The sequence below is a fragment of the Oncorhynchus masou genome, chromosome 20 (assembly GCF_036934945.1).
Source record: "Oncorhynchus masou masou isolate Uvic2021 chromosome 20, UVic_Omas_1.1, whole genome shotgun sequence".
NCBI classification, from domain to species: Eukaryota; Metazoa; Chordata; class Actinopteri; order Salmoniformes; family Salmonidae; genus Oncorhynchus; species Oncorhynchus masou.
This window is the reverse complement of record NC_088231.1, coordinates 28,203,080-28,217,229: the sequence shown is the minus strand read 5'-3', so window position 1 is coordinate 28,217,229 and position 14,150 is coordinate 28,203,080. Positions and strand designations below refer to the sequence as shown.

At 50.1% G+C, this 14,150-nt stretch overlaps 1 protein-coding gene across 2 annotated transcripts in view; it reads right to left on the bottom strand.

The window, feature by feature from the left end:
* Positions 1–13,647, bottom strand: part of LOC135507222 (histone PARylation factor 1-like) — a 29,258-nt gene extending 15,611 nt beyond the window's left edge. Inside the window, exons 1-6 of one of the 2 annotated variants that reach the window (XM_064926816.1) lie at positions 13,561–13,646; positions 12,969–13,035; positions 12,651–12,840; positions 10,775–10,961; positions 4,377–4,475; positions 3,496–3,649 (exon numbers count right to left, since the gene is read on the bottom strand). In XM_064926816.1, coding sequence (XP_064782888.1) covers positions 3,496–3,649; positions 4,377–4,475; positions 10,775–10,961; positions 12,651–12,714 — 504 coding nt within the window. In that variant the 5' untranslated portion in view covers positions 12,715–12,840; positions 12,969–13,035; positions 13,561–13,646. Of the gene's footprint in view, positions 1–3,495; positions 3,650–4,376; positions 4,476–10,774; positions 10,962–12,650; positions 12,841–12,968; positions 13,036–13,560 lie in introns of both variants that reach the window. The other variant, XM_064926814.1, reaches the window with a different exon arrangement.
* Positions 13,648–14,150: the final 503 nt, after the last annotated feature.

Below are 14,150 nucleotides of genomic sequence, written 5' to 3'. Positions count from 1 at the left end.
CCTCTAGTACCGTCTCAGTACGGGGTGTTACCTTCTGGTACCGTCTCAGTACGGGGTGTTAGCGTCTCAGTAAGGGGTGTTACCTTCTAGTACCGTCTCAGTACGGGGCGTTACCTTCTAGTACCGTCTCAGTACGGGGTGTTACCTTCTAGTACCGTCTCAGTACGGGGCGTTACCTTCTGGTACCGTCTCAGTAAGGGGTGTTACCTTCTAGTACCGTCTCATACGGGGTGTTACCTTCTAGTACCGTCTCAGTACGGGGTGTTACCTTCTAGTACCGTCTCAGTACGGGGCGTTACCTTCTAGTACCGTCTCAGTACGGGGCGTTACCTTCTGGTACCGTCTCAGTACGGGGTGTTAGCGTCTCAGTACGGGGTGTTACCTTCTAGTACCGTCTCAGTACGGGGCGTTACCTTCTAGTACCGTCTCAGTACGGGGTGTCACCTTCTAGTACCGTCTCAGTACGTGGCGTTACCTTCTGGTACCGTCTCAGTACGGGGTGTTAGCGTCTCAGTACGGGGTGTTACCTTCTAGTACCGTCTCAGTACGGGGCGTTACCTTCTAGTACCGTCTCAGTACGGGGTGTTACCTTCTAGTACCGCCTCAGTACGGGGTGTTAGCGTCTCAGTACGGGGTGTTACCTTCTAGTACCATCTCAGTACGGGGTGTTACCTTCTAGTACCGTCTCATACGGGGTGGTACCTTCTAGTACCGTCTCAGTACGGGGTGTTAGCGTCTCAGTACGGGGTGTTACCTTCTGGTACCGTCTCAGTACGGGGCGTTACCTTCTGGTAACGTCTCAGTACGGGGTGTTACCTTCTAGTACCGTCTCAGTACGGGCGTTACCTTCTAGTACCGTCTCAGTACGGGGCGTTACCTTCTAGTACCGTCTCAGTACGGGGTGTTACCTTCTAGTACCGTCTCAGTACGGGGCGTTACCTTCTAGTACCGTCTCAGTACGGGGTGTTACCGTCTCAGTACGGGGTGTTACCTTCTAGTACCGTCTCAGTACGGGGTGTTACCTTCTGGTACCGTCTCAGTACGGGGTGTTACCTTCTGGTACCGTCTCAGTACGGGGTGTTACCTTCTCAGTACGGGCGTTACCTTCTAGTACCGTCTCAGTACGGGGTGTTACCTTCTAGTACCGTCTCAGTACGGGCGTTACCTTCTAGTACCGTCTCAGTACGGGGCGTTACCTTCTAGTACCGTCTCAGTACGGGGCGTTACCTTCTAGTACCGTCTCAGTACGGGGCGTTACCTTCTAGTACCGTCTCAGTACGGGGTGTTACCTTCTAGTACCGTCTCAGTACGGGGCGTTACCTTCTAGTACCGTCTCAGTACGGGCGTTACCTTCTAGTACCGTCTCAGTACGGGGTTACCTTCTAGTACCGTCTCAGTACCGTTCTCTAGTACCGTACGGGGCGTTACCTTCTAGTACCGTCTCAGTACGGGCGTTACCTTCTAGTACCGTCTCAGTACGGGGCGTTACCTTCTAGTACCGTCTCAGTACGGGCGTTACCTTCTAGTACCGTCTCAGTACGGGCGTTACCTTCTACCGTACCGTCTCAGTACCGTCTCAGGGGTGTTACCTTCTAGTACCGTCTCAGTACGGGCGTCACCTTCTAGTACCGTCTCAGTACGGGGTGTTACATTCTAGTACCGTCTCAGTACGGGCGTTACCTTCTAGTACCGTCTCAGTACGGGCGTTACCTTCTAGTACCGTCTCAGTACGGGCGTCACCTTCTAGTACCGTCTCAGTACGGGGTGTTACCTTCTAGTACCGTCTCAGTACGGGGTGTTACCTTCTAGTACCGTCTCAGTACGGGCGTTACCTTCTGGTACCGTCTCAGTACGGGGTGTTACCTTCTGGTACCGTCTCAGTACGGGGTGTTACCTTCTGGTACCGTCTCAGTACGGGGTGTTACCTTCTAGTACCGTCTCAGTACGGGGTGTTACCTTCTAGTACCGTCTCAGTACGGGGTGTCACCTTCTAGTACCGTCTCAGTACGGGGTGTTACCTTCTAGTACCGTCTCAGTACGGGGTGTTACCTTCTAGTACGGGGCGTTACCTTCTAGTACGGGGCGTTACCTTCTGGTACCGTCTCAGTACGGGGCGTTACCTTCTAGTACCGTCTCAGTACGGGGCGTTACCTTCTAGTACCGTCTCAGTACGGGCGTTACCTTCTAGTACCGTCTCAGTACGGGCGTTACCTTCTAGTACCGTCTCAGTACGGGCGTTACCTTCTAGTACCGTCTCAGTACGGGGCGTTACCTTCTAGTACCGTCTCAGTACAGGGTGTTACCTTCTAGTACCGTCTCAGTACGGGGCGTTACCTTCTAGTACCGTCTCAGTACGGGGTGTTACCTTCTCAGTACGGGGCGTCACCTTCTAGTACCGTCTCAGTACGGGGCGTTACCTTCTAGTACCGTCTCAGTACGGGGCGTTACCTTCTAGTACCGTCTCAGTACGGGGCGTTACCTTCTAGTACCGTCTCAGTATGGGGCGTTACCTTCTAGTACCGTCTCAGTACGGGGCGTTACCTTCTAGTACCGTCTCAGTACGGGGCGTTACCTTCTAGTACCGTCTCAGTACGGGCGTTACCTTCTAGTACCGTCTCAGTACGGGCGTTACCTTCTGGTACCGTCTCAGTACGGGGTGTTACCTTCTCAGTACGGGGTGTTACCTTCTAGTACCGTCTCAGTACGGGCGTTACCTTCTGGTACCGTCTCAGTACGGGCGTTACCTTCTGGTACCGTCTCAGTACGGGGTGTTACCTTCTCAGTACGGGCGTTACCTTCTAGTACCGTCTCAGTACGGGCGTTACCTTCTAGTACCGTCTCAGTACGGGCGTTACCTTCTAGTACCGTCTCAGTACGGGCGTTACCTTCTAGTACCGTCTCAGTACGGGCGTTACCTTCTAGTACCGTCTCAGTACGGGCGTTACCTTCTAGTTCCGTCTCAGTACGGGCGTTACCTTCTAGTACCGTCTCAGTACGGGCGTTACCTTCTAGTACCGTCTCAGTACGGGCGTTACCTTCTAGTACCGTCTCAGTACGGGCGTTACCTTCTAGTACCGTCTCAGTACGGGGCGTTACCTTCTAGTACCGTCTCAGTACGGGCGTTACCTTCTAGTACCGTCTCAGTACGGGCGTTACCTTCTAGTACCGTCTCAGTACGGGGCGTTACCTTCTAGTACCGTCTCAGTACGGGGCGTTACCTTCTAGTACCGTCTCAGTACGGGGCGTTACCTTCTAGTACCGTCTCAGTACGGGGCGTTACCTTCTAGTACCGTCTCAGTACGGGGCGTTACCTTCTAGTACCGTCTCAGTACGGGCGTTACCTTCTAGTACCGTCTCAGTACGGGCGTTACCTTCTAGTACCGTCTCAGTACGGGGCGTTACCTTCTAGTACCGTCTCAGTACGGGGCGTTACCTTCTAGTACCGTCTCAGTACGGGGTGTTACCTTCTAGTACCGTCTCAGTACGGGGTGTTACCTTCTTGTCTCTCTGCTTCATGCCTTTTGTCTTCTGCTCCAGGGAAAAGCCCAGAGACTCCGCCCTCTCTCTTAACTCCTCCTCCAGGTTATCCAGAGCCTTGCCCCCTTCCTTACGCCCGCCCCTCTCCTTCCTCATCCTAACCAGAAACAGACTGAAGGAGAGAGAAGAGGAGGGAGAGATAGAGAAGGAGGGAGAGTTTGGGCAGAGATTGGAGAGAGACGGGACAGTGAGGGAGGAGAGAGAGGGGGTCAGAGAGACGGGGCGGTGAGGGAGGAGAGAGAGACGGGGCGGTGAGGGAGGAGAGCGAGGGGGACGGTGAGGGAAGAGAGAGCGATGGGGTGGATGAGGGAGGAGAGAGCGAGGGGGACAGTGAGGGAGGAGAGAGCGAGGGGGTGGGTGAGGGAGGAGAGAGTGAGGGGGTGGGTGAGGGAGGAGAGAGCGAGGGGGTGGGTGAGGGAGGAGAGAGCGAGGGGGTGGGTGAGGGAGGAGAGAGCGAGGGGGTGGGTGAGGGAGGAGAGAGCGAGGAGGTGGGTGAGGGAGGGGAGATGGAGGGGGACAGTGAGGGAGGAGAGCGCGAGGGAGGTGACAGGAGGGAGGAGAGAGCGAGGGGGACGGTGAGGGAGGAGAGAGGTGACGTGAGGGAGGAGAGAGGTGACGTGAGGGAGGAGAGAGCGAGGGATGGCGAGAAAAAAAGAGAATACGTTTTGATAATGAGTCATCTCTGTCACATCCCATGACCACACCATCTCTGTCACATCCCATGACCACACCATCTCTGTCACATCCCATGACCACACCAACCAGTGGATTCTCTTGTTGTTGTGTTACTTAAAATGGTCCATGTGTTCCTCGTGTGTTAGTTAGTGGAGGACACTCACTGGACAGCAGCAAACATGTTGTCCCCCATCTGTGTGATGGTACAGCCCTTCTTGGCTTCATTCTCCCCTAGGAACACAGGCAGGGAGTCCGGACTATCTCTGAAAAACAGAGGTGGAGATTAATATGATGTTGTGAAGGGATGCTGTTCCTCTCTCTAAAAGGATGCTGTTCCTCTCTCTAAAGGGATGCTGTTCCTCTATAAGGTGATGCTGTTCCTCTCTCTAAAGGGATGCTGTTCCTCTCTCTAAAGGGATGCTGTTCCTCTCTCTCTAAAGGAATGCTGTTCCTCTCTCTAAAGGGATGCTGTTCCTCTCTCTAAAGGGATGCCGTTCCTCCCTCTAAAGGGATGCTGTTCCTCTCTCTCTAAAGGAATGCTGTTCCTCTCTCTAAAGGGATGCTGTTCCTCTCTCTAAAGGGATGCTGTTCCTCTCTCTAAAGGGATGCTGTTCCTCTCTCTAAAGGGATGCTGTTCCTCCCTCTAAAGGGATGCTGTTCCTCTCTCTAAAGGGATGCTGTTCCTCTCTCTAAAGGGATGCTGTTCCTCTCTCTCTCTAAAGGGATGCTGGTCCTCTCTCTAAAGGGATGCTGTTCCTCTCTCTAAAGGGATGCTGTTCCTCTCTCTCTAAAGGGATGCTGTTCCTCCCTCTAAAGGGATGCTGTTCCTCTCTCTCTCTAAAGGGATGCTGGTCCTCTCTCTAAAGGGATGCTGGTCCTCTCTCTAAAGGGATGCTGTTCCTCTCTCTAAAGGGATGCTGTTCCTCTCTCTCTAAAGGGATGCTGTTCCTCTCTCTCTAAAGGGATGCTGTTCCTCTCTCTCTAAAAGGATGCTGCTCCTCTCTCTCTAAAGGGATGCTGTTCCTCTCTCTCTAAAGGGATGCTGTTCCTCTCTGTAAGGTGATGCTGTTCCTCTCTCTAAAGGGATGCTGTTCCTCTCTCTAAAGAGATGCTGTTCCTCTCTGTAACAGGATGCTGTTCCTCTCTCTCTAAAGGGATGATGTTCCTCTCTCTCTAAAGGGATGCTGTTCCTCTCTCTAAAGGGATGCCGTTCCTCTCTCTCTAAAGGGATGCTGTTCCTCCCTCTAAAGGGATGCTGTTCCTCCCTCTAAAGGGATGCTGTTCCTCTCTCTCTAAAGGGATGCTGCTCCTCTCTCTAAAGGGATGCTGTTCCTCTCTCTAAAGGGATGCTGTTCTCTCTCTAAAGGGATGCTGTTCCTCTCTCTCTAAAGGGATGCTGTTCCTCCCTCTCTAAAGGAATGCTGTTCCTCTCTCTAAAGGGATGCTGTTCCTCTCTCTAAAGGGATGCTGTTCCTCTCTCTCTAAAGGGATGCTGTTCCTCTCTCTAAAGGGATGCTGTTCCTCTCTGTAAGGTGATGCTGTTCCTCTCTGTAAGGTGATGCTGTTCCTCTCTCTAAAGGGATGCTGTTCCTCTCTGTAACAGGATGCTGTTCCTCTCTCTCTAAAGGGATGCTGTTCCTCTCTCTAAAGGGATGCTGTTCCTCTCTCCAAAGGGATGCTGTTCCTCTCTCTCTAAAGGGATGCCGTTCCTCTCTAAAGGAATGCTGTTCCTCTAAAGGGATGCTGTTCCTCTCTCTAAAGGGATGCTGTTCCTCTCTCTAAAGGGATGCTGTTCCTCTAAAGGGATGCTGTTCCTCTCTCTAAAGGGATGCTGTTCCTCTCTCTAAAGGGATGATGTTCCTCCCTCTCTAAAGGGATGCTGTTCCTCTCTCTAAAGGGATGCTGTTCCTCTCTCTAAAGGGATGCTGTTCCTCTCTCTAAAGGGATGCTGTTCCTCTCTCTAAAGGGATGCTGTTCCTCTCTCTAAAGGGATGCTGTTCCTCTCTCTCTAAAGGGATGCTGTTCCTCTCTCTCTAAAGGGATGCTGCTCCTCTCTCTAAAGAGATGCTGTTCCTCTCTGTAACAGGATGCTGTTCCTCTCTCTCTAAAGGGATGATGTTCCTCTCTCTCTAAAGGGATGCTGTTCCTCTCTCTAAAGGGATGCCGTTCCTCTCTCTCTAAAGGGATGCTGTTCCTCCCTCTAAAGGGATGCTGTTCCTCCCTCTAAAGGGATGCTGTTCCTCTCTCTCTAAAGGGATGCTGCTCCTCTCTCTAAAGGGATGCTGTTCCTCTCTCTAAAGGGATGCTGTTCCTCTCTCTAAAGGGATGCTGTTCCTCTCTCTCTAAAGGGATGCTGTTCCTCCCTCTCTAAAGGAATGCTGTTCCTCTCTCTAAAGGGATGCTGTTCCTCTCTCTCTAAAGGGATGCTGTTCCTCTCTCTAAAGGGATGCTGTTCCTCTCTCTAAAGGGATGCTGTTCCTCTCTCTCTAAAGGGATGCTGTTCCTCTCTCTAAAGGGATGCTGTTCCTCTCTGTAAGGTGATGCTGTTCCTCTCTGTAAGGTGATGCTGTTCCTCTCTCTAAAGGGATGCTGTTCCTCTCTGTAACAGGATGCTGTTCCTCTCTCTCTAAAGGGATGCTGTTCCTCTCTCTAAAGGGATGCTGTTCCTCTCTCTAAAGGGATGCTGTTCCTCTCTCTCTAAAGGGATGCTGTTCCTCCCTCTCTAAAGGAATGCTGTTCCTCTCTCTAAAGGGATGCTGTTCCTCTCTCTCTAAAGGGATGCTGTTCCTCTCTCTAAAGGGATGCTGTTCCTCTCTCTAAAGGGATGCTGTTCCTCTCTCTAAAGGGATGCTGTTCCTCTCTCTAAAGGGATGATGTTCCTCCCTCTCTAAAGGGATGCTGTTCCTCTCTCTAAAGGGATGCTGTTCCTCTCTCTAAAGGGATGCTGTTCCTCTCTCTCTAAAGGGATGCTGTTCCTCTCTCTAAAGGGATGCTGTTCCTCTCTCTCTAAAGGGATGCTGTTCCTCTCTCTCTAAAGGGATGCTGCTCCTCTCTCTAAAGGGATGCTGTTCCTCTCTCTAAAGGGATGCTGTTCCTCCCTCCCTCTAAAGGGATGCTGTTCCTCCCTCCCTCTAAAGGGATGCTGTTCCTCCCTCCCTCTAAAGGGATGCTGCTCCTCCCTCTAAAGGGATGCTGCTCCTCTCTCTAAAGGGATGCTGCTCCTCTCTCTAAAGGGATGCTGCTCCTCTCTCTAAAGGGATGCTGCTCCTCTCTCTAAAGGGATGCTGCTCCTCTCTCTAAAGGGATGCTGCTCCTCACTCTAAAGGGATGCTGCTCCTCTCTCTAAAGGGATGCTGCTCTTCTCTCTAAAGGGATGCTGCTCCTCTCTCTAAAGGGATGCTGCTCCTCTCTCTAAAGGGATGCTGCTCTCTCTCTAAAGGGATGCTGCTCCTCTCTCTAAAGGGATGCTGCTCTTCTCTCTAAAGGGATGCTGCTCCTCTCTCTAAAGGGATGCTGCTCCTCTCTCTAAAGGGATGCTGCTCCTCTCTCTAAAGGGATGCTGCTCCTCTCTCTAAAGGGATGCTGCTCCTCTCTCTAAAGGGATGCTGCTCCTCTCTCTAAAGGGATGCTGCTCCTCTCTCTAAAGGGATGCTGCTCCTCTCTCTAAAGGGATGCTGCTCCTCTCTCTAAAGGGATGCTGCTCCTCTCTCTCTGGTCATTACCTATAGTAATCTGTAGTAACCCCTACCTATAGTAATCTGTAGTAACCCCTACCTATAGTAATCTGTAGTAACCCCTACCTGTAGTAACATGTAGTAACCTGTAGTAACCCCTACCTGTAGTAACCTGTAGAAACCTGTAGTAACCTGTAGTAACCCCTACCTGTAGTAACCTGTAGTAACCCCTACCTGTACTATCCCATGTGTAGGAGGGTCATTACCTGTAGTAACCCCTACCTGTAGTAACCTGTAGTAACCCCTACCTGTAGTAACCTGTAGTAACCCCTACCTGTAGTAACCTGTAGTAACCTGTAGTAACCCCTACCTGTAGTAACCTGTAGTAACCCCTACCTGTAGTAACCTGTAGAAACCTGTAGTAACCTGTAGTAACCCCTACCTGTAGTAACCTGTAGTAACCCCTACCTGTACTATCCCATGTGTAGGAGGGTCATTACCTGTAGTAACCCCTACCTGTAGTAACCTGTAGTAACCCCTACCTGTAGTAACCTGTAGTAACCCCTACCTGTAGTAACCTGTAGTAACCTGTAGTAACCCCTACCTATAGTAACCTGTAGTAACCCCTACCTGTAGTAACCTGTAGTAACCCCTACCTGTAGTAACATGTAGTAACCTGTAGTAACCCCTACCTGTAGTAACCTGTAGTAACCTGTAGTAACCTGTAGTAAACCCTACCTGTAGTAACCTGTAGTAACCTGTAGTAACCCCTACCTGTAGTAACCTGTAGTAACCCCTACCTGTAGTAACCTGTAGTAACCCCTACCTGTAGTAACCTGTAGTAACCCCTACCTGTAGTAACCTGTAGTAACCCCTACCTGTAGTAACCCCTACCTGTAGTAACCTGTAGTAAACCCTACCTGTAGTAACCTGTAGTAACCCCTACCTGTAGTAACCCCTACCTGTAGAAACATGTAGTAACCCCTACCTGTAGTAACCTGTAGTAAACCCTACCTGTAGTAACCTGTAGTAAACCCTACATGTAGTAACCTGTAGTAACCCCTACCTGTAGTAACCTGTAGTAACCCCTACCTGTAGTAACCTGTAGTAACCCCTACCTGTAGTAACCTGTAGTAACCCCTACCTGTAGTAACCTGTAGTAACCACTACCTGTAGTAACCTGTAGTAACCACTACCTGTAGTAACCTGTAATAACCCCTACCTGTAGTAACCTGTAGTAACCCCTACCTGTAGTAACCTGTAGTAACCCCTACCTGTAGTAATCTGTAGTAACCACTACCTGTAGTAACCTGTAGTAACCTGTAGTAACCCCTACCTGTAGTAACCTGTAGTACCCCTACCTGTAGTAACCCCTACCTGTAGTAACCTGTAGTACCCCTACCTGTAGTAACCCCTACCTGTAGTAACCCCTACCTGTAGTAACCCCTACCTGTAGTAACGTGTAGTAACCTGTAGTAACCCCTACCTGTAGTAACCTGTAGAAACCTGTAGTAACCTGTAGTAACCCCTACCTGTAGTAACCTGTAGTAACCTGTAGTAACCCCTACCTGTAGTAACCTGTAGTAACCCCTACCTGTAGTAACCCCTACCTGTAGTAACCTGTAGTAACCCCTACCTGTAGTAACCTGTAGTAACCCCTACCTGTAGTAACCTGTAGTAACCCCTACCTGTAGTAACCTGTAGTAACCCCTACCTGTAGTAACCCCTACCTGTAGTAACCTGTAGTACCCCTACCTGTAGTAACCCCTACCTGTAGTAACCTGTAGTACCCCTACCTGTAGTAACCCCTACCTGTAGTAACCCCTACCTGTAGTAACCCCTACCTGTAGTAACGTGTAGTAACCTGTAGTAACCCCTACCTGTAGTAACCTGTAGAAACCTGTAGTAACCTGTAGTAACCCCTACCTGTAGTAACCTGTAGTAACCTGTAGTAACCCCTACCTGTAGTAACCTGTAGTAACCCCTACCTGTAGTAACCCCTACCTGTAGTAACCTGTAGTAACCCCTACCTGTAGTAACCTGTAGTAACCCCTACCTGTAGTAACCTGTAGTAACCCCTACCTGTAGTAACCTGTAGTAACCCCTACCTGTACTATCCCATGTGTAGGAGGGTCATTACCTGTAGTAACCCCTACCTGTAGTAACCCCTACCTGTAGTAACCTGTAGTAACCCATGTGTAGGAGGGTCATTACCTGTAGGAACCCCTACCTGTAGTAACCCATGTGTAGGAGGGTCATTACCTGTAGTAACCCCTACCTGTACTATCCCATGTGTAGGAGGGTCATTACCTGTAGTAACCCATGTGTAGGATGGTCATTACCTGTAGTAACAACTACCTGTTACCTGTAGTAACCCCTACCTGTTACCTGTAGTAACCCCTACCTGTTTTAACCCCTACCTGTAGTAACCCCCACCTGTAGTAACCTGTACTAACCCATGTGTAGGACGGTCATAACCTGTAGTAACCCATGTGTAGGACGGTCATTACCTGTAGTAACCCCTACCTGTAGTAACCCCTACATGTAGTAACCTGTAGTAACCCATGTGTAGGACGGTCATTACCTGTAGTAACCCATGTGTAGGACGGTCATTACCTGTAGTAACCCCTACCTGTAGTAACCCCTACCTGTAGTAACCTCTACCTGTAGTAACCCATGTGTAGGAGGGTCATTACCTGTAGTAACCCCTACCTGTAGTAACCCCTACCTGTAGTAACCCATGTGTAGGACGGTCATTACCTGTAGTAACCCCTACCTGTGGTAACCCCTACCTGTAGTAACCCATGTGTAGGACGGTCATCACCTGTAGTAACCCCTACCTGTAGTAACCCATGTGTAGGACGGTCATCACCTGTAGTAACCCCTACCTGTAGTAACCCATGTGTAGCAGGTGGTCTCCATTCCCTTGCAGTACGGTCTGGTACTCCGGAGGGTCGTAGAAGTGCCTCCAGTGTAGGTGGTAGTTGGGCTGGGGGTTGGCTGAGCTACGGTGGGCCTCCGCCAGAAGGTCAAACGGGCCAACCAACCTCAAACCTAGGATGTCCTTCAGCGCGTCTAGAGAGGGGAATTATATGTGGTCAATATGATCCTAAAATAGCGTGTTTCAGGCTGCTGAATGCTAATAGGATAGTGTTTCAGGCTGTTGAATGCTAATAGGATAGTGTTTCAGGATGTTGAATGCTAATAGGATAGTGTTTCAGGCTGCTGAATGCTAATAGGATAGTGTTTCAGGCTGTTGAATGCTAATAGGATAGTGTTTCAGGCTGTTGAATGCTAATAGGATAGTGTTTCGGGCTGCTGAATGCTAATAGGATAGTGTTTCAGGCTGTTGAATGCTAATGAGATAGTGTGTTTCAGGATGTTGAATGCTAATAGGATAGTGTTTCGGGCTGCTGAATGCTAATAGGATTGTGTTTCAGGCTGTTGAATGCTAATAGGATAGTGTGTCAGGCTGGTGAATGCTAATAGGATAGTGTTTCAGGATGTTGAATGCTAATAGGATAGTGTGTCAGGCTGTTGAATGCTAATAGGATAGTGTTTCAGGATGTTGAATGCTAATAGGATAGTGTTTCGGGCTGTTGAATGCTAATAAGATAGAGTGTGGGTGGGTAACCTACCCCGGGGGTAATCAGGACTGGGTGAGTGGGTAATCTACCCCAAGGGTTGTCAGGACTGGGTGAGTGGGTAACCTACCCCGGGGGTTATCGGGGCTGGTTGTGGGTGAGTGGGTAACCTACCCCGTGGGTTATCAGGACTGGGTGAGTGGGTAACCTACCCCGAGGGTTGTCAGGGCTGAGTGAGTGGGTAACCTACCCCGGGGTTATCGGGGCTGGGTGAGTGGGTAACCTACCCTGGGGGTTGTCAGGACTGGGTGAGTGGGTAAACTACCCCGGGGGTTATCTGGGCTGGGTGAGTGGGTAACCTACCCCGGGGGTTATCGGGGCTGGGTGAGTGGGTAACCTACCCCGGGGGTTATCGGGGCTGGTTGTGGGTGAGTGGGTAACCTACTCCGGGGGCTGGGTGAGTGGGTAACCTACCCTAGGGGTTGTCAGGACTGGGTGAGGGGGTAACCTACCCCGGGGGTTGTCAGGACTGGGTGAGTGGGTAACCTACCCTGGGGGTTGTTGGACTGGGTGAGTGAGTAACCTACCCTAGGGGTTGTCAGGACTGGGTGAGTGGGTAACCTACCCCAGGGGTTGTTGGACTGGGTGAGTGGGTAACCTACCCTGGGGGTTGTTGGACTGGGTGAGTGAGTAACCTACCCTAGGGGTTGTCAGGACTGGGTGAGTGGGTAACCTACCCCAGGGGTTGTTGGACTGGGTGAGTGGGTAACCTACCCCAGGGGTTGTTGGACTGGGTGAGTGGGTAACCTACCCCGGGTGTTGTCAGGGCTGGGTGAGTGGGTAACCTACCCCAGGGGTTGTTGGACTGGGTGAGTGGGTAACCTACCCCAGGGGTTGTTGGACTGGGTGAGTGGGTAACTACCCCAGGGGTTGTTGGACTGGGTGAGTGGGTAACCTACCCCAGGGGTTGTTGGACTGGGTGAGTGGGTAACCTACCCTGGGGGTTATCGGGGCTGGGTGAGTGGGTAACCTACCCCAGGGGTTGTTGGACTGGGTGAGTGGGTAACTACCCCAGGGGTTGTTGGACTGGGTGAGTGGGTAACCTACCCCAGGGGTTGTTGGACTGGGTGAGTGGGTAACTACCCCAGGGGTTGTTGGACTGGGTGAGTGGGTAACCTACCCCGCGGGTTATCGGGGCTGAGCAGGGAGCAGAAGTCCCAGAAGAGGTAGAAGTCTTCAGGCATCCTCAGTTTATAGAGTCTCTCCACCTCCTCCCTCAGTCTGGCTGGTACCTCAGCAGTCGGCGGTCTCGCAGTCGGCTCCTCCGGCCGGGATTTCTTCTTCAACTCCCCGTCGGCAGAATCGGACTCCTAAAGAAGATGAACAGTTGGTGGAATTCTATTCACTAGCTCGTGTAAACAGCTGACGACATTACAGCTGATTGAGTCAAGTTTGAAGATGTGGTTTGATAACTGGGTGTATTCATTAGAAACCAAACCTGAATAAACAGACTGAGAAAGGGGGAGGGACTCCCGGGACCACGTTTAGTAGCAGATATAAAATGCCTTGAAGAAAGAAGATGTGATTACTTATTCTAACATGTCAGAGGCATGTTTGTTCTACATTGCCTATTTCTATCTGAATGTTCCAAAACGTTGAGTCCTGCTGAACGCGCCACTGGATTACAAAAAAAGAAACGATAGTTTTCCCGTTGCAAATCGTTTTGCTTACGGTGTGTGCTAATGAACGTTACCCGGAGCAGCTCGCTCTGCAAAAAGCTCATGGTATACTGTCAATGGACGGTAACTTGGTTATCAGTTTGTTAGCTAGTTTATACTAATATAATGATCTGGCTACACTATCTTGAGAAAACAGTAATATAACCGAAGCTCACTGCAAAAAAAAAAAAAATGAAACTATTTAGAGACACGTTTAGTTTGTTAGCAGGTTTAGACAGTCATGTAAGATGCCATAGTGGCCCATCCGTGTTTTGTAACGCAAGACAAAAATCCCCCCTTGCTACATAACTCGCTGGCTAAAACCATCCTATCATTGCTCCAATAAAAACATCTTTATGGGTCTGACGATACCTGAGGAGTAGATTTAGTTTTTCGTTTCCCTGTCATATTTTTCCTCCTCTCCGTTCGACAACAAACAAGCACACAGCGGTGTAAGCTAACGACAACACATTAGGACTTCTGCCAATGGGAAGTAATGTACAGCGCCATCTAGGGGAGCGGAGTGCGCATTGCGTCCCAGAGATACATAACAGAGACAAGAGTGGTGAGAAAAACACCCAATTGTCATACTTGAGTAAAAGTAAAGATACCTTAATAGGAAATGACTCAAGTCTACTAATTGAGTAAGTCTAAAAGTATTTGGTTTTAAATATACTTAAGTATCAAAAGTAAAAAATATGAATAATGTCAAATGTCTTATATTAAGCAAACCAGATTGCACAATTTTCTTGTTTTTTTTTAATGCACGGACAGCCAGGGTTTCAGTCTGCTTCAGTTGATCCTAGCTACCATTCCTAATGTCGTCCTGTTTCAGTTGATCCTAGCTACCATTCCTAATGTCGTCCTGTTTCAGTTGATCCTAGCTACCATTCCTAATGTCGTCCTGTTTCAGTTGATCCTAGCTACCGTTCCTAATGTCGTCCTGTTTCAGTTGATCCTAG